The sequence below is a fragment of the Papio anubis genome, chromosome 15, assembly GCF_008728515.1.
Source record: "Papio anubis isolate 15944 chromosome 15, Panubis1.0, whole genome shotgun sequence".
Classification (NCBI taxonomy): Eukaryota; Metazoa; Chordata; class Mammalia; order Primates; family Cercopithecidae; genus Papio; species Papio anubis.
In genome coordinates, this window is record NC_044990.1 from 10,469,434 (window position 1) to 10,492,100 (window position 22,667).

At 40.2% G+C, this 22,667-nt stretch overlaps 1 protein-coding gene across 1 annotated transcript in view; it reads left to right on the plus strand.

The window, feature by feature from the left end:
• Positions 1–4,136: 4,136 nt before the first annotated feature.
• RXFP2 (relaxin family peptide receptor 2) overlaps positions 4,137–22,667 on the plus strand; it is a 212,646-nt gene continuing 194,115 nt past the window's right edge. The window contains exon 1 of the mRNA XM_003913736.5: positions 4,137–4,318. Within this exon, the coding sequence (XP_003913785.5) occupies positions 4,137–4,318 (182 nt within the window). The remainder of the gene's footprint in view (positions 4,319–22,667) is intronic.

Consider the following 22,667-nt stretch of genomic DNA (forward strand, 5'->3'; position numbering starts at 1 on the left):
AAAAATTAACAAATCTATCTACTTGTACTAACTTATATCTAACTCTTTCCCTCATTCTTTTTCCCTTTTCTCAAATAAGATCACTTTTTATATATATACACATTTATATATCTTTCTATATAGTTATATATACATATGCATATATATCCTTCTATATAGTTCAGCTTTCTTTTTCCACTTAATAGCATTTTGAATACCTTTCCACATAGATATACGTCATTCCTTTTAACTGCTACCTAACTTTTCAAATTATAAATTAATAATTTGCTTAATTTGTCTTCAATTAATGATCATTGAGATTATTGCTAGATTTTTGCTACCATGAATGTCTTTGCATACATCACTGTGTACTTCTGGGAGTAAATCTGAAGGATGCATTCTACAGGGAATATGGCAGCCACAGCTGGCTACCTGCCCAGTGTCCACTCTCCCCTTCTTTCCTGCTGACCAAACCCCAATTTTGTTCTTGGTGTCATGCTTCCAATGCTTAGCTTCCTGAACTTTGCACTTGGAGTGCTAGGTAACAAAGTGTCCAAGTGACAAAGTAATGAGATGTAAGTGGATGTGACAGATTTTCCCTTCTGGGGGAGCTTGTTTTATATGACAGGCTCAGCTGGACATGACTCTTTTGCCCTTTGCCCTTTCTCCTTTACTCTGGAATTTGCCTGGGAAAGGAGATAAAAGTCACACCCAAAGAACAGATGGATACCTTATTCCAAGTCCCTTCTTAAGACAAAAATAAAGTTCTCTTTGGTTAAGTCTCTAATCAGTTTGTAGGTGCACGCAGCCAAGTGCAATCCTGACTGATACAAATAGAAATTCTGGGTCAACTGGTACATGGATTTAAAAGTTTTACAGATATGGCCAAAGTGTCCTCTAAAGCATTGCCATACTCCCTGACATCACATGTAGGACTTCTTGACTTAACCCACAGAGGCACCTTTGCAGCTTGGTCAGTTTTATCAGCCTCTACTATTACTGGGTCTAGCTTTCTTTCCCTGCACCAGTGTCCTCTTTGGCAGCTGGTCCAGCAAAGCTTATGCTTGTGCGTGCTAAAATTATACCAAAGGCAATTAATGACCACTGTGTTAACCAACACTGTCAATTAGCAAATGCTTAAATGACATTTTCATTTACTTTCTTGATCTCATTGGTAAAAGTGGTGGTTTTTCCTTGGTATACAATGAAGGTGTTTAAAAATGAAACATTTGTGAAAATACAAAAATTTTTCCATTTACTAATGATTATAATCAAGGCAAGGGGCTATGCATTTGTGTGATTAGGTTAAATAAACACAATTCTCAATTTTGCTGTTGTGTTTCTCCAGTTCTATTCATGAAAATATCAGGGTAAACATTTTAGGCCCAGCCTACTGAACTATAATGGCTGGGTTAATCGATGTCAGAAGAGAGCCTAGTTTTAAAACCATAGCCTTTAACCAGAAGAGCAATCGTGTTTTGGTTTATAAGGCTGGGGTTGAAATCAAAATTTGAGGCAAATCAGGGCTTCTCAAATTTACAATGCATACAAAGCACCTGAGGATATTGTTAAAATGAAGATTCTGATTCAGAAGAACTGCTTTGGGGTCAGAAATTCTACTTCTAGGTGATGCCACATCCACTAATAGGATCTTGAAATAACAGAAGCAAAGGAGCTGCTTCATCATCAGAAGCAAGCTGGGCACAATTATAATGAGTAGCAAGGTCACAGTGGCAGCCAGGGAGCTTGATCTGCAGAGAGCTTTAGAGACAGTTAAAATAATATGGCATCTCTAAGGGCAAAATAGATGGGTAGCCAACAACACATTCCTCCATCTTTCGGATGGTCAGCTAACAACACGTTGCTCCTAAAGCCAAGATACACAGAGAGCAAGCATCTTGGTTTAGTATCTGTATCCATCGAGGTCTAGTCAGAAAAATAGAAATCACGCTACATCACACAAAGGGGATTTAACACAGGGGATTGGTTACAGAAGTACTGAGAGGTTGAGAGGGCAAAACAAGCATGCTGAGGTCACTCAGAGATGAATAACTGTAGAAGGCAGTGCCATGTTATAGCTCAGGGAGCTATAACACTTCAAAGGAAGAGTTAGAGTCACCAGAATCTAGAAGCGTTGAGATGGGGCTTTGGTTTAGAAAAATGAGATCCTGGACTCTGAACCAATGCCATATTGGGATGAGACTTTGAGGGTCTTCTGGGAAGAAGCTAAATATTTTGTGGGCAGAGGGCAGGCTGTGGTTCACTAAAGATTCTCGACACTTTTCTCACAGAAAAACGGGATCTACCTCCCCATCCTTCAAATCCGGGCTGGCCTGTGACTCCTTTGACCAATGGAATATGGCAGAAGCAACAGCCATTTGGGACCTAGTCTTTCAAAGAAGTATCAGCTTCTGCCTTAGCCTCTTGGAGTCCTGACCTGCCATTTAAGTTCAGCCACCCACGGGAGAGGTCCTGAGACTGGATGAGGAAGAAAAGGGTGAGCTCAGCCTTCTAGGGTCCCTGCCAAGGTGCCAGGTATGTGAAGAGGTCAGTTGGACCCTTTAGACCAGACTAGCCACTAGCTAAGTACCACAAAACAACCCACTGATGTCCCATGGATCAAAATAATCTCCTGGACCAGCTGTGCCCAAAAGACCTACAAAATCAAGAGATATAAAATAAAATGGTTATTGTTTCAGGCCACACATTTTGAGAGTAGCTTTTGTTGCCACAATAGATACCCCCAAATGATTTGCATATGGTCTACTTTTGGCGAGTTTTTACTTCATGGCCCACCCAGACACACAGGGGGAGAAATCCTGCCTCCTCTAGACTTCCTAAATCTCTCCCCAAGTAGAGAATGATTTAGTACCTTTAACAGTAACTTCTCTACTTTGCATCACTCAAACAGCATTAGGAAGACCATAGGTGGAATTCAATATTCTCACTCGACTTCTCTACACTCCTGGACATACTGATTTTAGCCCAAAGCTAAAGCATTTAACTTGGCAATGTGATTGAAGACATATTACAGTAAAATAGCATTTTTCTTTTAAAAGACAAGAATGTATATCGTAAATAAAGAATAATTTACTCCAAAGAATGCTCTTTTAACTTGGACATGTGGTCAAAGTCACTTTTGTTGTGGCTTGGATATGGAATTATTGTATTTAGACAGCATTTACTTTGGACAAGGGTACCAAATTTGTACAGTTGCACACCATATGCTTTTCATTTTGCAATAATTCCAAGATTTCTATTTTCCCTGCTTTTTCTAGGCAGTCTTTCCTAAATGACAGCATTTAAAAATTGCAGTAGCCGTGTTTAGTGAATTATGAAGCTCTTTAGCTCTTGTTTTAAATATTGGCCTCCTGGTATTTCCTAAACCTTTAACTTTAGATATTATTATCAAGTTATATATAATGGATTTTCCCTTGGGGTTTTATCATTATATTTTTAGTTTTCATCTATTATTAAAAACATTAAATATAAAGTTGTGGAGAGATTCCTGGGCTTCTCCCATATATAGTAGATAATCCTCATTTAGAATAAGTTTTGCTGATGATTCAGATGCAGGTGACCCATAACCAGCTTGAAAAAGAAGGAACAGCCTCATTCCCATGCCTACACTCCAAGCAGGGATTTGACATAATGCTTCTGGTTTTTGGAGGGTAGGGTTGGGAGAGATGACAAACTTAACAGGGCCCTCTCACCAGCCACAAAAGACAGATCCTGTACTTCCTTCAGACTCACACAGGCAAATTAGGAAACTGCATTTAGTTTTGCCAGACAGCAAGATGTGATTTATAAAATTAGTACTGTTAACAAAGATCTGAAAATGCCCTTAATGCAGTAGTTCTCAGCACAAGTGGCACAGTAAATTCACTAGCGGGGGCTGGGGAAGCTTTGAAAAGTTTTCATACTCTGGCTACATATGAGATCAACTACATAAGAACCCTTAGTTGGGGGATATCTGTACTTCTGAAGCAGCTCCCCTGAGATTCTCATGACGAGTCAAGGTTGAGAACCACATGCATATCACTCTTAAGGCACCATCGCATCTGTCCTCCGTTTTTGGAATTGGCAGCAAAAATGGCATGGCATGCAACAGTCCATGGTGTAAAGTGGCTGTTTGAGGAGTGTATGTTCTGAGAACCATGACCAAAGGGACAAAGCAGCTGGCGTGTTTCGGGGGTGACAATGCAGAAGGCCTTGCATGTGGTTCTGGGAATTACCACAGAATCGAAGAGGGGGAAAAGATCCTTAGGCTTCCATACTCCAACTGGCTGATATTACAACTAAGAGAAACAAGAGAGGTTACAGAAAGTTGCTGGCACAGGTAGGACAGGACCTGGGGGCTCTCCCTCCCAGGCCAATACCCTTTCCCCTGGCCCTGTTTGCCACAGCTCAGCCCTCACTTCTGCGGCTCATGTGGCTGGTATGTTTCTGGAATGCAGAATTTCTGCTTTCAGCTCCCCTCATTCTCAGATAACCTTGATACAGAGAGACTATGGTCAGTACTGGATTCACATCTCTAAATTATTATCTGAAGTATTTACACTTTTGTTGTACCCAAACAGGGTATTAGGACTGACGTATATCTGAGTTTGTCCTTGTAATCTTCCATCACAGCTCAGAAGTGACTTCTCTTTTTTTGTGATCTCTTACAGAACACACATCTCTAACTCTTCTGACTCTCATCATTTACTCTCCCATATTAGTATCTATTTGTCCATATGGTACATATATTTTTTCCTCTAATAAACTGTTAGTATCATAAAATCTCACACAAAGTTGATACTCAATATAGGCTCCCAGATTTGTTGGCTATTTTAATATTCAATTCACTTTATATTTCCCTTTCCATATTTTTTATCATGCTAAAGAAAAAATTACATTTGTACAACAAAGGAAATGTAAGCTGTAAATCTGAATTGAAATCTAAATGTAAATCTTAAACTCTAAAATTGAGCCATTCATTGGCTTTCTGAACCAACTAGGGTGTTTCAGCCTCTTCTTAAAAGTGAAGGTGCTGGGGGCAGGAAGGTCTTTTTGCATTAAGCTGTTGTCATGTTGTCAGTGATGAGATACCTCTGTCATCCTAATTGTTCATTTCTCACCCACTGTCTTTCCACCTGACATTTTCCCTGAAAAATATGACCTTCATATGACTTTTTTGTCAGTTAGAGTGAAGCATTGTCTCAGCAACTTGTTTCCACTGTAACTTGGTGCTCCGATCTGGGAGGTTGGTGAGAAAGTAACGATAATTTCCAAGTGAAAAGTCGGCATGTGCTAACAAGAGTCTCAAGTGCTGGAACTTAATGGCTGCTATGGTTCAGATTTCCCTTTCCACTACCCGGTTTCTGAAGAGGGTTGAAACACCATGGTGCCTCATTAAAAACCTGGTATCCTCACCTCTGAGACACATCTACCAGTTAAAAAACTCAGTGTCTCAAAATACCTCTTTCTGAATTTGGCTTTCTTCTCAAAATTTAGCTGGAAAAGGAGTACTTCCTTGATGTTAGTTTCTTAAATGATCTTAGTTGCCTTAATCAGAATTCTATTTATATCTTCAATTAGATAAGTCCAAATCATCTGACTGAGTGGAAGTGAATGCGTTTGAAACAAATGTGAATCATTTGTGAAGTGTCTGTTCATGTCCTTTGTCCATCTTTTAATGGGTTGTTTTTTGCTTGTTAATTTGTTTAAGTTCCTTATAGATTCTGGATATCAGACTTTGTCAAATGCATAGCCTGAAAATATTTTCTCCTATTCTGTAGGGTGTGCGTTTACTCTGTTGATAATTTTCTTTGCTGTGCAGGATCTCTTTAGTTTAATTTGGTCCCACTGTCAGCTTTTGTTTTTGTGCAATTGCCCTGGACTCTTCATCATGAAATCTTTGCCAATGCCTATGTCCAGAATGACATTTCCTAGGTTTTCTTCCAGGGTTTTTATAGTTCTAGGTTTTGCATTTAAGTCTTTAATCCATCTTAAGTTAATTTTTGTCTATGGAGAAAAGTAGGAGTGCAGTTTCAATCTTCTGCGTATGGCTATCCAGTTATCCCAGCACCATTTATTGAATAGGGAGTCCTTTCCTCATTGCTTGTTATTTGTTATTGTCAGCTTTGTTGAAGATCAGGTGGTTGTAGGTGTGTAGCTTTATTTCTGGGTTCTGTAATCTATTCCATTGGTCTATGTGTCTGTTTTTATACCAGAACTATGTTGTCTTGGTTACTGTAGAATTATAGTATCGTTTGAAGATGGGTAGTGTGATACCTTTGTTTTGGTCCTCTTGCTTAGGATTGCTTCGGCTACTAGGGTTCTTTTTTTGGGTACTATGAACATTTTTACAATATTTATTCTTCCTATCTGTGAGCATGGAATGTTTTTTTACTGATATTTATATATATACACATAGGTATATACACACATATATATACATATAGTTTTGTGTATGTGTGTCTACGTGTGTGTATGAGTGGGTACATATATATACACACACAAATATATATATATATATTTTCCCCCACTAATTCTTGAAAAACAAAAATGAGCTATCATGTTTATTCACTGCAGGTAATGGTGTGCTGTGAAAGCTTTAACAATTGGCTTCCAAATAAAAGTCCTGATTCACAGCATCTGCCAATTTCTGTGGTGTAAACACTTCTACTGTATCTGGTTTCAAACTACTAACATGACATCACAGAACAGAGTTGGGAAGAGATGCATATAATCAGCTCTTGTGAGCTGCTGTGTGCTAGCTCCAGTGTATCTCTACATGTCTCCATCAAAATGTTTTTCTCCATATTTTCCCCATAGACAGACTTTTCATTGTGTGATTCTCATATCAGAAGTGAACATTTTAGAGACAGCTCAGGATAATAGAAAAACAAACAAACAAACAAACAGATTTTAGAGTCAGATAGCCTGGCCCTGGCTCCATACTTACAAATGATGGAAACTTAGGCTAGTTTCTTAGCCTCTTAAAACCTAGCCTTTCTTTCCCTATGTGTGTGAGAGGGTGTTGTGAAGACTAAATAAAATTAGATCACCCTTTAATAGTACTGTAAACAATGGGTCAAGAAGGATCAGGAGCTCAGGAATGGGCTGACACAACATGAATCCAAATCTGGTTAAGAACGAAATTATTTTTTAAACAAATAGGTCTTTTTATTTTCAAATAAGTTTTTCAAACTGTTCTCTATAAGGAATTTCTTATTCCATCCTGTGTGTTCAGTTATTCTCAGTCTTTTTTAATTCATAAAGTTAAAGAACCTCACCAGTGGTAAAAGATGGACAGTGGGGACCCACGTGATTGTTTTTCTGGTGACAAGGGTTGGAAATGCCATGTGATAGTGGAGCCCTCCAAGAAGTCAATCATCATAAGGTTTGATTTCTGTTGGAGTGTGCAACATGTTACATTCAATCTTCTATTTTTGACCTATACAGTAAGTCTTTCTTTATTCTTAATACATATTTTTAAAAACTATTTTTCAGAAGTTCTGTTTAAGAAAATGAAGTATTTACAGAGTATAATATGGGTCTGGATATGACTTGGTTCTTAAGAAAAGGGAAAAATATGCAGACACTCTCAGTATCTAAGGATTTTAAAACACTGTGTTTGTTCTTTCAGGCAGAACCTTCCCTGTTGCAAAGGACAGAAATTTAGTCCAAAATAGCTTAAATCAAAACGGAGTTTGTTGGTTCACATCACTGGGAAGTCTGTTAAGTTTAGGATCAAGCTGGAGCTTGATCAGCCTGTTCACAAGATACCCCTGAGTCTCTCCCTTTCTCTCTTTTCATTTCTCAGCTCTATTAACTTTGCTTGTTCTCATCTAAGCCAGGTTAGGCTCTCTGCCTGTGTAAAATGATGGTCGCAGTAGCTTGATAATCATACAGGGTGATTATCTCAGAAATGACTTCCTTTCCTCTCCCCTAGCAGCTACATCAATCCCAAATTTAGCTCTCTTAGATCAGATGCCCACCCCTGGGGGAAATCACTGTATCCATGGAGACAGAATATTCTATTGGTCATTCTCATTCATGCTCCCACACTGACCTCATGAAAAGGGAGGTAGGAGCCTGTTATGATTTGAATGCATCTCTTCCAAAATTCAAGTGTTGTCAATGTAAGAGTATTAAGAGGTAGGGCTTTCAAGAGGTGATTAGGTCATGAGGACTCCTCCCTGGTGAATGAGATTAAAGCCCTTGGGAATGGGGCATCGCAAAGCATTCCTCTCATTCACTCTTCTGTCATATGAGGACACAGCAATCCTCCCATCAGGGATGCATCTTTCCCCAGACCCCAAACCTATCTGTGCCTTGATCTTGGACTTCCAGCCTCCAGAGCTGAGAGAAACAAATTTCTGTTCTCTGTGAATTACCCAGTCTGTGGTATTCTGTTACAGCAACACAAATGAACTAAGACATAAATTGGAATGAGAGAAGTGGGGTGTTGCTATAACAAATACCTGACAATGCGGAAGCAGTTTTGGAACTAGGTCATGGGTAGAGACTGGAAGAGTTTTGTAGTGAGTGCTGGAAAATAGAGTGAGCCTGTGTTTCCATGAAGAGATCATTGAGGGCAATTCTAATGAGCACTCAGAAGAAGAGGAAAGTCATAGGGAAAGCCTCAGTCTTTTCAGAAATTATCTAAGTGGCTGTGAACAGAATGTTGATAGAAATATGGACAGTGAAGACATTTCTGATGAGGTCTCAGGTAGAAATTAGGAAAAAGGAATTGGAAACTGGGGGAAAGGCCATCCTTGTTACAAAGCAACGGAGAACTTGGCTGAATTACGTCCATGACCTAGGACTTTGTGAAAGGCAGAACATAGGAGGGACAAACTAAGATATCTGCAAGAAGAAATCTCTCAACAGCCAAGTAGTGAGGGGGCCATGTGGTTTCTCTTGATGGCTGATAGTAAAATGTGAGAAGAGATAAATGATTTAGAGGTGAAAATTGTAATTCAAAGAGAAGCAGGATATAAAGATTTGGAAAGTTTGTAGCCTGGCCATGTAAAAAGAATAAAGAAGTGTGTTTAGTAGAAAAAACCAAGAGCGTGGTAAAGAGACCATTTGTTAAGGAGATTAGTATGGCTAGAAGGAAGCCAGGTGCTATTCATCAAGACAATGAGAGAATAACTCAGAGAGGCTGTCCTTCCCTTCACAGTCCCAGAGTGACAGGACCTCAAGGCCAAAACAATTTAAAGGGAGGGACCTAAGTCTCCAGTGGGGACCTTGAGGCTCACTGCTCAGGCTCAGAGCAGTCTTGGCTGCCCCAGCTGTGGCACAGATGGGTCAAGCTGTGACTTGGGCCATCACTCTAGAAGGTATAAGTGATGAGCCTTGGTGGTGTCCACGTGGTGCTAACTTCACAGGCTTGCAGGGTGCAGGTGCTTTAGATGCATGGCTTCCTCCACCTAGATTTCAAAGGATGCTGACAGCCTCAGGGCTCAGGCAGAGACTTGCCTCAGGAGTGGGCCACTGCAGAAAGACCCCTACTAAGGCAATGCTTAGTGGAACCATAGGGGCAGGGTCACCTCCAACACCCCATAAGTGTATGTAGATCTACCAGCATGCAATGTCAGCTTGGGATTGCTGCAGGCACCTGACTCCAACCAGTGAGAGCGGCTGCGTGGGCTGTGCCCAGCAAAGCTGTGAGGGGGCTGTGAGGGCTGTCTAGGGCCTTAGGGGCCCAACCTCTGCCCCAGTATGTCTACAAGGCAGCAAAAGTGTTGTTCTTAAAACTGAAGATTTAATGTTGTTCGCCCTGTTGGGTTTTGAACTTACTTGGAGTCTGCGACTCATTTCTTTTTTCCCGTTGCTCCATTTTGGAATGGAAATGTCCATCCTATGCCTCACCATTGTAATTTGGAAACAAATCACTTGTTTCAGTTCCCAGGCTCATAGCTGGAGTGAAATTCACCTCAGGATGAATTGTGCCTGGAATCTCATCCATATCTGATTTAGATTCGACTTTGGACTTAGACTTTAAAGTTGATGTTGGAATGAGTTAAGACTTTTGGGGGCTACTGGGATAGAAAGAATGTATTTTGTATATAAGAAGGATATAAGTTTGGGGGACAGGGGCAGAATGCTATTGTTTGAATGTGTCCCTTCCAAAATTCTGACGTTGCCCATGTGTTGGTATTAAGAGGTGTGGCTTTAAGACATGATTTGGTCAAGAGGGTTCTGCCCTTATCAGAGGAATTAAGGCCTTACAAACAAGGCTGCATGCACTGTTCATCTCCTGCTTGCTCTTTTCTGTTCTGCTGCTATGTGAAGACAGATCCCCTCCCCTTCTGAGGATGCAGCCTTACCCCAGACAATGGAATCTGTCAGTGCTTTGATTTCAGGCTTCCCAGCATCCAATACTGTGAGAAATTTTAGGTTGGTGCAAAAATAATTGTGGTTTTTGCCATTACTTGTAATAAATTTCTGTTCTTTATAAATTACCCAGTCTGTGGTACTGTGTTATAGCAGCACAAACAAACTAAGACAGAGCCCTTATAGATGGCCCTCTAGAATCACAGAAGATAGGGCAGGGACAGCTACCCTATGGAATGAGAGCAAGGAAAACAAAAAAGTAAGCCACGTGCACCAAAGACCTAGTTCAAGTGAGACAGGAGTGGGACACGGCTCCTCCTTCAGATACTTTTTTTTTCCTCTCTCCACAAAACCCAGACTACTACCTTGCTGATGCTGTACCCACTAACATACAAAGAAAATAGCCATTTTTCTTTGCTCTCATAATGTTTAACCATGCCTTTTACTTAAAGAATTCCAGGAACTGTCCTTCGGAGAGCCACAGTATTGAACCAAGGTTGTGGAGTGTTCCACCTTGGGAAGGAATGTTGGACAATTGATTTACAGCCTTGTTGCCACCCGCCAGACCACCAGGTTGCCATTTACTCAAGATAACCATGGCAACCAGACGTGCTGACCTGCATACCCTGCACCTTCCATGCTTTACCCAGCCTGCAAACCCCACCCCGATGTCAATTCCTACTCTTCACCTAATAAAAATTCCCTACTGGGGCCGTTTTCAGAGAGCCAGCTAGAAAATCCTTGCACAAGCCCTGAAATAGAGCCTCATCTAGGAAACCTGCTTGGCTTGTGTTGATTTCCATTACTTGGGGAATCTAAGAGCCCATGGTCTGTAACACAAGTACTCTATACTATCTTGGGTGGTCATCTAGTCTAAATTTAAATGCATCAGAATTAGGGAACTTTATCATATGCTGCTGCTACTACTACTGGTATCAATAGCAACCATTTTTTTGGACACTTAGAAGCTGACAGGCATTGGATGGATGTAGTCCTATATGATGTACTCCACAGGCCACCCTCAAGCTCCACCATGCCCAAAGCCAGCAGCTCCACTGCCATCTGTTTCAGCAAAATGGGATCCCTAGCAGAGCTCATTTCCAGAGACTCATTTCTGAAAGGAATACAGCACAAGGCTCCTGATTGTCAGCACCTGGCTCCATTGTTTACCTCCTCCTGGCAAGGGACTGGGATTTTGAGTTTGGACTTCAGCATTAGGCAGACAGGACGACAGTGATAGGCACCAAGAATGACAAATGTCCACTTGTCTTTCTAATATCTACACATAATCTTCTTATGTACTTAAACTTTCAAGTAAAAAAACCCTCAATGGAACTGAATACATTAAAACCCACTCTATCCCCAAAAAGGAAACCACTCAAGATTCTCTCTTCCTTTGCCTACAGCTCTGAATTCAGGAATTTGGGGCCAAGTTTTTGTTTTTTGTTTTTTTTTAACTAAGTTTTCTCCCAATCCCATATTGGTCTTCTGACGCCTCTGAACTAAATCTGTAAAGGTCACCATCACAACACATCCTGTATACATTAAGGGAATGGAAGAGATAAAAATAAATTAGTATGAAAGTATTATCATTACATGATATGACAAGAAAATATGGGTACATGCCATGGTTCTCATTTTGGTGACTGACTGTTTACAGTTTTTATCAGTTCTTTTCTTCAGCAACTCTTTCATCTTCCCTTGGCCCACGGCTAGTACCTTGACTTGCTTGAGTTGGTTGCTCAGTGGATGGCTCTAAAAGATATTCGTGAGGCATTTGGGTCCTTGGTAGTCCTTTCTGTATCAGGAGCTATATAGTTGTTTGGTTTTTTTTTTTTTTTTCAAAATTGGGGTGTTTATCTCTTTAACCCAAGCAGAAAAATGCATAATCCAGACTTCCTATAAACACAGAACAACGAAATGGAACAGGATTGAAACTACCCTATTCCCAGCCTATGTGAGTCAAAATCAGAAGATCTGATTGAAGGCAAATGTTCAAGTCACAGAAGAAAGATGTTTTACCAGTGGTTATCTGGGCATGTTTTGGTTTTTGGGAAGTTCTCCAGTCATCTCTCCATTTTATGTTATTTATTAACAAAGAAACTACTTATATATTTACCAAGATATCTGTTTATCTATTTTGAGACAAAGAAATCAAAATTTTTTTCAAACATTGTCTTTTGAGGCAAATTAATAAGCAACCATGAAATAACAAAAAACAAAGTGAAGCTCTTGTGTCATTTTTCCACCTTTGTTGTATGTTTAAATTAAGTTTTCCAAAAATCTGCTAAGGGAGAAATTACTGTCTGGGTCTGCTCAAACTTTACCTGTGTCCACAATCTCAACCAGGAACAATTTGGCCACAGAAATATACTTCCTTTTATCAATACATTGATAAAAGTGTCAATTATATCACCCAATATAAATCATAAAATATATATAAAAATATAAAATTTTTAAGTGCTGTGAAAGAACTGAGAATGAAAAGGAATGAATGGAAATATGCAATACTTCAACCAGACCCTATTTCTTAATCATTAAAACTCTTTTTCTATTTTAATTCAACATAGTGAATTTCAACAGGAACTGAACAAACAGGAACATGGTGCTAGTTAATTCTAATTTAAAGTTTGAACTCTATTTCAGAATTCTCATATCAAGGAGTTCTGAACATTTCACCAATTATTTTCAGAAGGAAATGTGAAACAGCAATATATCAGAATTCAAAATGAAAAGTTTATAACTTCACAATCCCTCTTCTGAAACCCCTGGAGTCAGAGGTGCTTCAATATTCAGAATATTTCAGCAGCACTCTAAGGCAGCTTCAGTAATTAAATACATTAATATCTGTGTAGAAATGTATGATTATTTACATAGAGTGGGACAAATAAAGACTAATGATAGCCCCATGTCAGTTAAGGTCAAGTTTCATGGCCAGATGAGTTCAGGTCAGAGCAAGTTTTGTGGCCAAGTGAGTTATGAAAATATTTTCAATTTTCAGAGCTGTTTTCCTTCCTGTAAATACAGATGAAAAATCAGGACCTTCCTACACTGAAAGGAACTTTGTTTTTAAAGGGCTTTACGTTGCTGTCCAGTGATTTTTCATTAAGGCCTTTATACAGAACTCAGATGATTGTAAAATGCTATGATTAACTCTCATTATCAAAAACAAAAACAAAAAACCCTTTAATCTTTAAGGCCACCTACACTGTGTAAATAATGTACAGAAAATTAGAGAAAACCACAACTTATGTCTTGTTTCAGTATATCAAAATCTGTATAACACCAATGTGGTTCTTTTGAGATGCTGACAATATACAATTCAAAAAGGAGCTATGGCTGCAAAAAAGTGTGAAATGCTGTATGATTGTATGTTTTGGAGGAGCAGCTGTGAAGTACATCTTTCCCTCTCTTTAATTCTAACCTGCAAATTAAGAAATACGTTTTTTCAGTTGCAGAATATTAAAATATTCTAGCTGATTCAAATCATATTTATAATTTATATATTCATAATATAGTTTAATGAAATATCAATATTTTAAATGTTATAATTCATTTATAATTATATCATAACTTATTTGTAATAAAGTATGATTGGATTATATTTAACATTTACATTATAATTTTATATTTATAATTTATTTTTCATATTTCTAATATTTGAATTTATAATAAGTATTTATAATTTATTTCTTAATATCTATAAATTCCCCTCCTGATGATTATAGACTTACCACTATTCACACCCCTCCCCTTTGAAATAACTACAAAAAGTCTCCTGCTTATCTTCCCCACTTTGAAGCAGAAACAATGACTGCCAGAAAAGTTCTATATAGGAAGAAGTTAAAAAAAATCAATCATTTTCACAGACAGCAACTGAAAGATCTTAAAAAAAAGCCCTTACTTAAAGGCATATGCTCTCCTTTCAGCACAACTCAGCTCTTCCATCGGGGAACTTCATAAAATACTGTACATATGAAGAAAAAAGTACACCTCTTGGCCGTAAAATTTTGGCAACTGCTTCGGAACAATCCTGTTGAAATGAGGTGGGGCTGCTTTGGGGGTTTATTCTGAAGCTCCAGTATCCTGGCGACCCATCAGCCTGACACTGAGCTGGAAAGTGGGGGCTAAAGAAGCTGAGATTTTCTTTGAAATAAACAAATGTTCAACTCTCTAATTGAAAACTTGGAACATGATTTTGGGAAAGCAAATGTGTCAGTGTAAGAGACTTTAAAATATTTAAACCCCTTGGCTGAAAATTAGAAATGGAAAATAGCTGGGTGCAGTGGCTCACGCCTGTAATCCCAGCACTACGGGAGGCCGAGGCAGGAGGATCACCTGAGGTCAGGAGTTCTAGACCAGCCTGGCCAACATGGTGAAACCCTGTCTCTACTGAAAATACAAAAATTAGCTGGGCATGGTGGTGTGCACCTGCAATCCTAGCTACTTGGGAAGCTGAGGCAGGAGAATCGCTTGAACCTGGGAGGTGGAACTCGCAGTAAGCCGAGATCACACCATTGCACTCCAGTCTGGACAACAGGGTGAGACTCTGACTCAAAAAAAAAAAAAAAAAAAAAAAGGAATAGAAAACAACAAAGATTAACAAGGTTTAACAGCCCAAATGTGTAACATTAGGAGAAGGCTTCTAAAATCATTATATTCATACCAGGGAATATAATGTAGCCACTAAGCCATCCACAAAAATTAAAATTATGTGAAAAAGTGTTCAAAGTGTTAAGCAGAAAATGTAATTTCCAAAATCTAGTATAATCTTCATGTTCCCTCACTACTGGATCATTCCTGTGAGTAAACACACCTGCTTTATTATTTCCCAACTTGAAAGAAAAATTCCTTAACCCAAATATCCACCTCCTGAATTAAACTGGAGTAGTTTCTCCCATTTACGTAAATTTTCTTGAATCAGTTGTCCATACTTGGTTTGTTTCCTGAACTGATTTCTTTTCTTCTTCTTTTTTTTTTAGAGACAGTGCCTCACTCTGTTGCCCAGGCAGGCATGCAGTGGCACAATTACGGCTCACTGCAGCCTGGAACTCCCAGGTTCAAGTGATCCTTCCATCTTCCAAGTAGCTTGAACAATAGCTGTGTGCCACCATGCCCAGCTATATTTTTCACTTTTTCTAGAGATGGGGTCTCACTGTGTTGCCCAGGCTGGTCTCAAACTACTGACCTCAAGCTATCCTCCTGCCTCATCCTCCCAAAGTGCTGGGATTACTGGTGTGAGCCACTGCACCCAGCCCTCCTGCAAGGACTTCGATTAAGATTTTGCCCTCACTATCCCACCAAAATCCATGACCCCTAAGTAGTCAAATCCACTGATCAATTCTCAGACCTCATATGATGCAACCCACCAGCTGTATTTGATACAAGTGACCTCCTCTCCTTGGCTCACATTTTCTTCTGAACTTCTAGAGCACACCTTTGTGTCAGTTCTCCTATTTGACTGGTCAAGCCTTCTCACTCCCCTTTGGTGCATCCTCTTCTACTTCCTGCCATCTAAACACTGGGAGGACCCCAGGACTTGGCCCTCAGACATTTTTCTTTCTAACATACTCTGCATCATCTAATGGCACCTGGTCTCATGACTTTAAATGCCATCTGTGTGGCTATGACATTAGTCTACTCTCTCCCCAATCTATGTGACATCTCCATTTGTAACTTCCATTTCCTCAACTAAATCTGATTCTCTTACAAACTTCCCTATCTCAATAAATGGTTTCCAATGACTTAGGCCAAAAATTTTGGATTCATTCTTGTCTCTCTTTTACTTACCCACTTCCATTCCATCAGCAGATGCTTTGGATTTTACCTTCAAAACACCCCAGATCTTCCCACTCTTCTCACCTTCATTTCTATCCCTCGGATTCTACCTCATCTTCTTGCATCCGGCTTCCAGCATCCTCTCGCTCTCCTTTCGCCACCGTAACCATAGCCAGTTTCGTAAAAGGTGCATCATATCCTATCACTGTTCTGTTCTCACTTCAAAATCTTCCCATTGTACTTGATATTGTAGATCAACACTCAGGATGATTCTAACCCTCTCCAGTTCATAGAACTTCAACCTCTCTTGCAGTTATGTTCTGGACATACGTTAGATTCTGCCTATTAACATGATGGCAGAAGTGGCACCAGCTATCTCGTTGCTGCCTCAAATGCTGTTGCTGGCAAGCCCTGGTGTGGAGCACTGTGGAATGTTTTTGGCTTTGGTTTTGGTTTCTGCAGAAGCATCTTAGTGTCCAGGAACCAGCTTAGGATGGAGACAAGCATTTGCAGAAGCAGCAGCTTCCTCATCCCTGAGTCACAGTTTCAGCTGTACACTCTAGAGAACGGATGCTGTGTGGCATCTTGACTCCCCACACTCAAGAGCATGGTAGAATCGTAGCTTCCATGGCGCACTCCTGTGAGACAGTGTTTCTGGAAGTCATTCCCAGAGGTGTGTCTGATAGCCTACTTCTCCAGTCCTTCCAAAGATTTCGCAAGCAGCAGATTCACTAAACTGAATCGCTTTCTCCTTCAATCAGCCAGAGAAGTTTCCATTCTTGGATACCCAATTAATATGCCATCACACCAGAATCAATCCAAAGTCCTTACTCTACACACAAGATCCTGTGTGCTGCAGTGCCTACCACCTTTGTGGTTTATAGCCTTCTACTCTTTCTCTTGCTCATTCTGCTCCAGAAACACAGGCAGAAAAACAAGCATGCTGCTGAAAGAAAACAGAAAAAATGAGGATATAACTGCTCAGTTGTGTTCTTACAAATATATTGACATTGCCCAGAACAATAAAGTAGAACACTAAGTGTGATGCAATTCAAATGCATTGTTAATCCTAGAGAAAGGTTTTGAAACCTGCCTCTTAGAGTTTCCCTGGATTTACTCTAGCTTAATAGAGCCTCTGTTGATCTGTGCTAATCAGTGTGGAATACAGATAATCTCTCTGATATAAACCCTGAGCTCATATGGGATCGCTTTTTTGTTTTTCCCTTTGTCAGATTTTCATGTAATTTTCAATAAGAAATGGAAAAAAAGTGTTTTTTCCCCCACATTCAACGCTATTATATTAAGGTTTGTACTCCTCATTTTGCATTTATGTTGTTGATATTTACATTTAGAGGAATTTTATATTTGAGTTTGTATAATTTCGGCTTACTGGCTTATGCCTCTAAGCAAACAGTCCAAATAGACTTTATGAATTCCATGCATTTAGCTGTGAATTAGACAATACATTGGTCAATCTGATTATTTCCACTACCTATACAACTTGGGCCAAATTCCACAGCCAAGTAGCTGTAAATATCCACAAGCAACTAACAATATGCTGAAATGAAAAATATGCATGATAGGAGATTTGCAAAGCTGTATTAATCTATTCCTTTTTGTGCCCAATGAAACAATGAACTCTAGTATCCTGAATTGCAATATGCACTTATTTATTTATTTAAATGTGTGTTTGAGCCCTAAGAAGGAAAATATATATTTATGCTTTAGTGACCCTTTTGATGATATCAGGATATTATTAAACCTATTGAAAAACATTCAATTGCTTTGAATCAGTACTTGGTTTTGATTCCTCTTTTTCCCATTCTAGAGATGGATTGCTTTGTTCATGAAGTTCAGATTTGAGAGCTAAATTTGAAGTTAATGCTAGAAATATTTTTACTGCTGGATATTTGTTTTTTGAGGCAGAATATTTCATGCTTAGTAAGAAGCTTGAAATTAATGCCTTAATACTTTCCAGGGACCTGTGAGTGCTGAGCTTATTGACTCTGGAAGGAGAATGCCGCCTCCACAATTCTGGTCTGTGTGGCTCTTGAAGTCAGAGTGCCCCAGCCAGGGGATGATGGATGCAAATGACTTATCATTTTGAGGATTCTGTTATCCTGCTGGTGGAGACCCAGAAGGCAGGACCCTTTTTGCAGAAATATGTAAAATAAACTCAATAAATGCATTTTTTTTTCAGAATGGCCTAGGAATCATTTTATTGGTAAAAATGGCCATATTTCCACTTTTAAAAAGAAACTGTCAGAATAAGTATAATTGGCTGTTTTGACATTTTTCTATTAATATTGATTTGCAGCCAGATGAGGTGGCTCACACCTGTAATCCTAACACTTTGAGAGGCCGAGGCTGGAGGATTGCTTGAATCCAGGACTTCAAGATCATCCTGGGCAACACAGTGAGAACTTGTCTCTACAAAAAATAAGCAAAATGAGCCAGATGTGGTGGTGTGCACCTGTAGATCCAGTTACTCAGTAAGCTGAGGTGGGAGGACTGCTTGGGCTCAGGAAGTCAGGGCTGCAGTAAGCTGAGATCACACCACTGCACTCCAGCCTGGGCAGCAAAGGAGTTCCTATCTCCAAGAAAATTTTTTAAAATTAAAGATAAGTAAAAATAAAAATTCAACAAATATCATCTATGACAATTACTGATAGCCCAATTTTTCTTTGGAAACACAAGAAAATGGGGTCATTTTCTGAGAGTGAGGAGGCCAGTACTTGAGGGAAATGATGAAGGCTTACATCAGCCATGGAGGGGCTTGGGCCAAAGAAACAGACATGATGTAATGGAAACGAAGAATGGGCAGACCAAGGACATGCCTGATATGGGAATCCAAGGATTGTCATGGACCAATCTCCATGGTTTTATAATAATGTCCAGGAACACAGGGCCGTTCATATGAATGCAGGAAAGGCAGATGTTAGACCAAGGTTAGATCTTTTAATTTTCTTTTAGACAGCCTGTTTCCCAGGCTGGAGTGCAGTGGCATGATCATAGCTCACTGCAGGCTTGACCTCCTGGGCTCAAGTGATTCTCTCTCCCCAGCCTCCCAAAATGCTGGTACCACAGATGTGTACTGCTGCACCTGGCTAATTTTTAATTAAAAAAAAATAGAAACAGGGTCTCCCTATGTTGCTCAGGCTGGTCTCAAATTCCTGGCCTCAAATGATCCTCCCGCCTCAGCCTCCCAAAGTGTTAGGTTTATAGGCATGAGCCACTGCACCTAGTGTTGGATGTAGCCAGGGCGTGCAGCAAAGGTTAGTGGTGAAGGGAATTGAGGATGCTCATGAGAAAGTAAGCAGGACAGATGGCGCACCAAGCTGGTGAGAGAAGGAAGAGAGGACATGGGGGCTGATAGGCTACAAGAATACAGAAGGATCCGGCCTTGCGATCTCTGTGAAGGAGTCAGAGCAGTTGTGGAGGAAATAATAAAATAAGACGTGGAAGGACAGGGGCTTTGGTCATAAAGAGAGCATGGCAGCATTTAGTTCCTCGCAGCACCCACCCCATCCACTTTAGTAAGGAACCCCTTTGCATCCTGGCACACTGTCAGACATGCAATCTATGATGCCCAGACTTCCTTCAAGTTAGTCTAAGTCCCAGTAACTGAGGTCCAAAGTGGAAGGGTTGTGTGGAACTTCTAGAAAGTCTCCTAAAAAAAGAGGTGGCGAACCTTTTCCCACTTCCCCCCTTTTTCTCTTTCCTTCCATCTGGAATGCAGATGTCATCACTGGAGCACCAGAGGCCTCCTTGGTCTCTGAGGTAGCTCGCTGAAGCACAGAAGTCACTACCCTAGCTGGTCTCCCACCTCTGGAATGCTTTTGTTTTGTTTTGATTTTTAGGTAAAGGTGACATAAAGCCCTATGTGGTCTAAATTACCGTTATTTGGGGGTTTATTATTACTATCAGCTTAACATAAACCTAACACAGAGTACGATACCAAGTTTAAAGATTTCTGAAGTGAATTATTGCCAGGATGTCCAGCCTGAGGCTGTGGAGAATAGCAGGAGATGGAAGCATACATCTGGCGATTGCAATGTTTTAAATTATGTTCTATTAACATCTATGCCCCTGTGGCTTTCATCACTTGTCTTCATCTTACTATGAGATATCATGCCAAACAGAACTGGTTTCATTATTTTCCCTCGTGCCATTTGAAGGCAACTGTTTTGGGCTCAATTGTGTTATTTATTTTATTTTATTTTGGAGGCAGAGTCTTGCTCTATCCCCCAGGCTGGAGTGCAGTGGCACGAACTCGGCTCACTGCAACCTCCATCTCCCAGGTTCAAGCGATTCTCCTGCCTCAGCCTCCTGAGTAGCTGGGATTACAGGCTCCTACACCACGCCCGGCTAATTTTTTGTATTTTTAGTAGAGACAGGGTTTCACCATGTTGGTCAGGCTGGTCTTGAACTCCTGACCTCAGGTAATCCACCCACCTCCGCCTCCCAAAGTGCTGGGATTACAGGCGTGAGCCATCGCGCCTGGCCTGTATTATCTTTCTTATAGGTCATGCATCCTCTAGTCTGTCAAGCTCTCTTTATGTGACAAAGCTTTGCATTTCTTTCCTCTGAGCATGCCCCACTTCCTCCAGTTCAGTTTTCAAGGGTGAGGTCCAAACCAGGACACGGAGCGCAGGTGTGGGTCTGAGCAGGCAACTATCTCCTTCACTCAGAAGGACATGCTTCTGTGACTTCGTTATCTTTTCCAGGAGGTACCTCATGCTTTTCATTCCTGTGGAACTTTGTTTTGATTAGACTACATGTCTTTTCCATCTGCCATGCTGTTAAAGTCACATCTTCTCCAATATTGAGTTGCGTAGTTCTGATCTCTTTCAAGTGTAAGTACGCAGCCTGAAGCAGCTGGCCCTATTAAATCTCTTCTGTAAGATTGGCTCACTGCTTCAGCCCACGGAGATTTTGGAAAATCTGATTCTGTTACCATCGTACTTCCTCTCTGTAAGCCTTGTTTGTTTGCAGTTTTGGTAAGCCTGATCTCTAGTTCTTCATCTAAATCACTGATCAAATGTTAGACAAGCCACCTTGCGCTTAGACAAGGACCTTTCTCCATGCTGCCATTCACTAATCGAGTCATCAGATTCAGGGGAGTATAATATGCAGCAAATTACTGTTCTCATTATTACATTCAGGATTTCTTAGCCCAAGAAAAAGATTAAAAAGCTCTCTATTGTAAATCATTTGGTCACTGAAGGCTATTTGGAGTGAGTGAGTTTTTTGCTGGTATCCCTCTAAAGGTGTCCATAGTTGGCATTTGTTAAAACTATGACGTGTCAAGCTCCGATTGGGTCAGTTGTCCTTATGGCGATGAGGTGTGTGTTACATCAGGAATTCTGAGTTGTATGCCCAAACCCTGTAAGAGGACACTGGAACATGTGCCTGTGTGAGGGAGGTGGCCATATATGCTTGTCCTATTTTGAGGCATGACTTTGGAACTGCACCAGTGATCACATAAATGTACCCGGAGTTTTTGCCTCTTCATTTATAAGCCACATTGATTTGGATCCTGGTTCCTACTTTGTGTTCCTGCCAAGCCAGAGAACCCGATTAAGCCATGGTTTGAAGGGTGTGGAATTTCTGTTTCATTAGGTTCAGTGAAGAAAGAGTGTTTGAAATTATGCAAATCACCATAAGCTTTTAGATCTTTCTCTCCTTTCTGGTTGGAGAGGCCAGATGTCCATTTTTGTGCCCTAAGTGACATATTCTTAAAAAAAAAAAAAAGTTGCCCTTTCAAAGCTACTTATTCTACTCAACTTGTTTTACATTTTAACATGCTAAAACTGAAAGCTTTTTATTTTCCATGGTCGTAGAGTAGATAACAAGTTTATTTTCTTACTGACTCGAACCCAAGGAAGTTCCAAGTTTGAGTGTAATACTAATGGCAGGGTGTTGCATTACTGTCTTCGTTGGCTCTTAGGGGCATTAAAGCAAAAGAAAGATAAATGAAAATTTCTGGACTGAAAACCTACATCTGATAAGAACACATACTGGTTTTGTGCCCCTTTGAAATTCTTGAGGTCTCTAGTCATCCAGAAACTCATCTTTTGATTATATCCCAATTCTGGGGGTCTCAGGACAGGGAGGAAAGTAGCTCAGAGACAGAAGAGGTGGACAAGAGATTCTCCAATCTGGGACTCCATGTCAAGACCCAATCTGGTACCAGCTATGATCCCAGTTCAAGGCTATGACAGAGGCTGATCTGTTAGCTGGGGCTTGCTGTCAGGTAAATCTGTTGAAATCTTCTTGGCTCTTATATGCTATGCTCTCCCTGCAACAATCAGGTATAGCTGTATTTCACACCATGCTGCCCAAGCCAGCCAGAGGCAGTTTTACATTTTTAATTCCTATTAGACTCTTATTTTGTGTAAGGCATGTTAAAAGATTTATAAACATGATCGCATTGAACAAACACTCTCTGAGGTAGATGTGATGCATTATATCCACATGCCACAGACGCAGGATGTGAAGATCATGTTGGTTAATGACTCCTGTTAAGGTCACACAATTAGGAACAGCTGAACCAGGATTTAGGCCCAGGTCTACTTGAC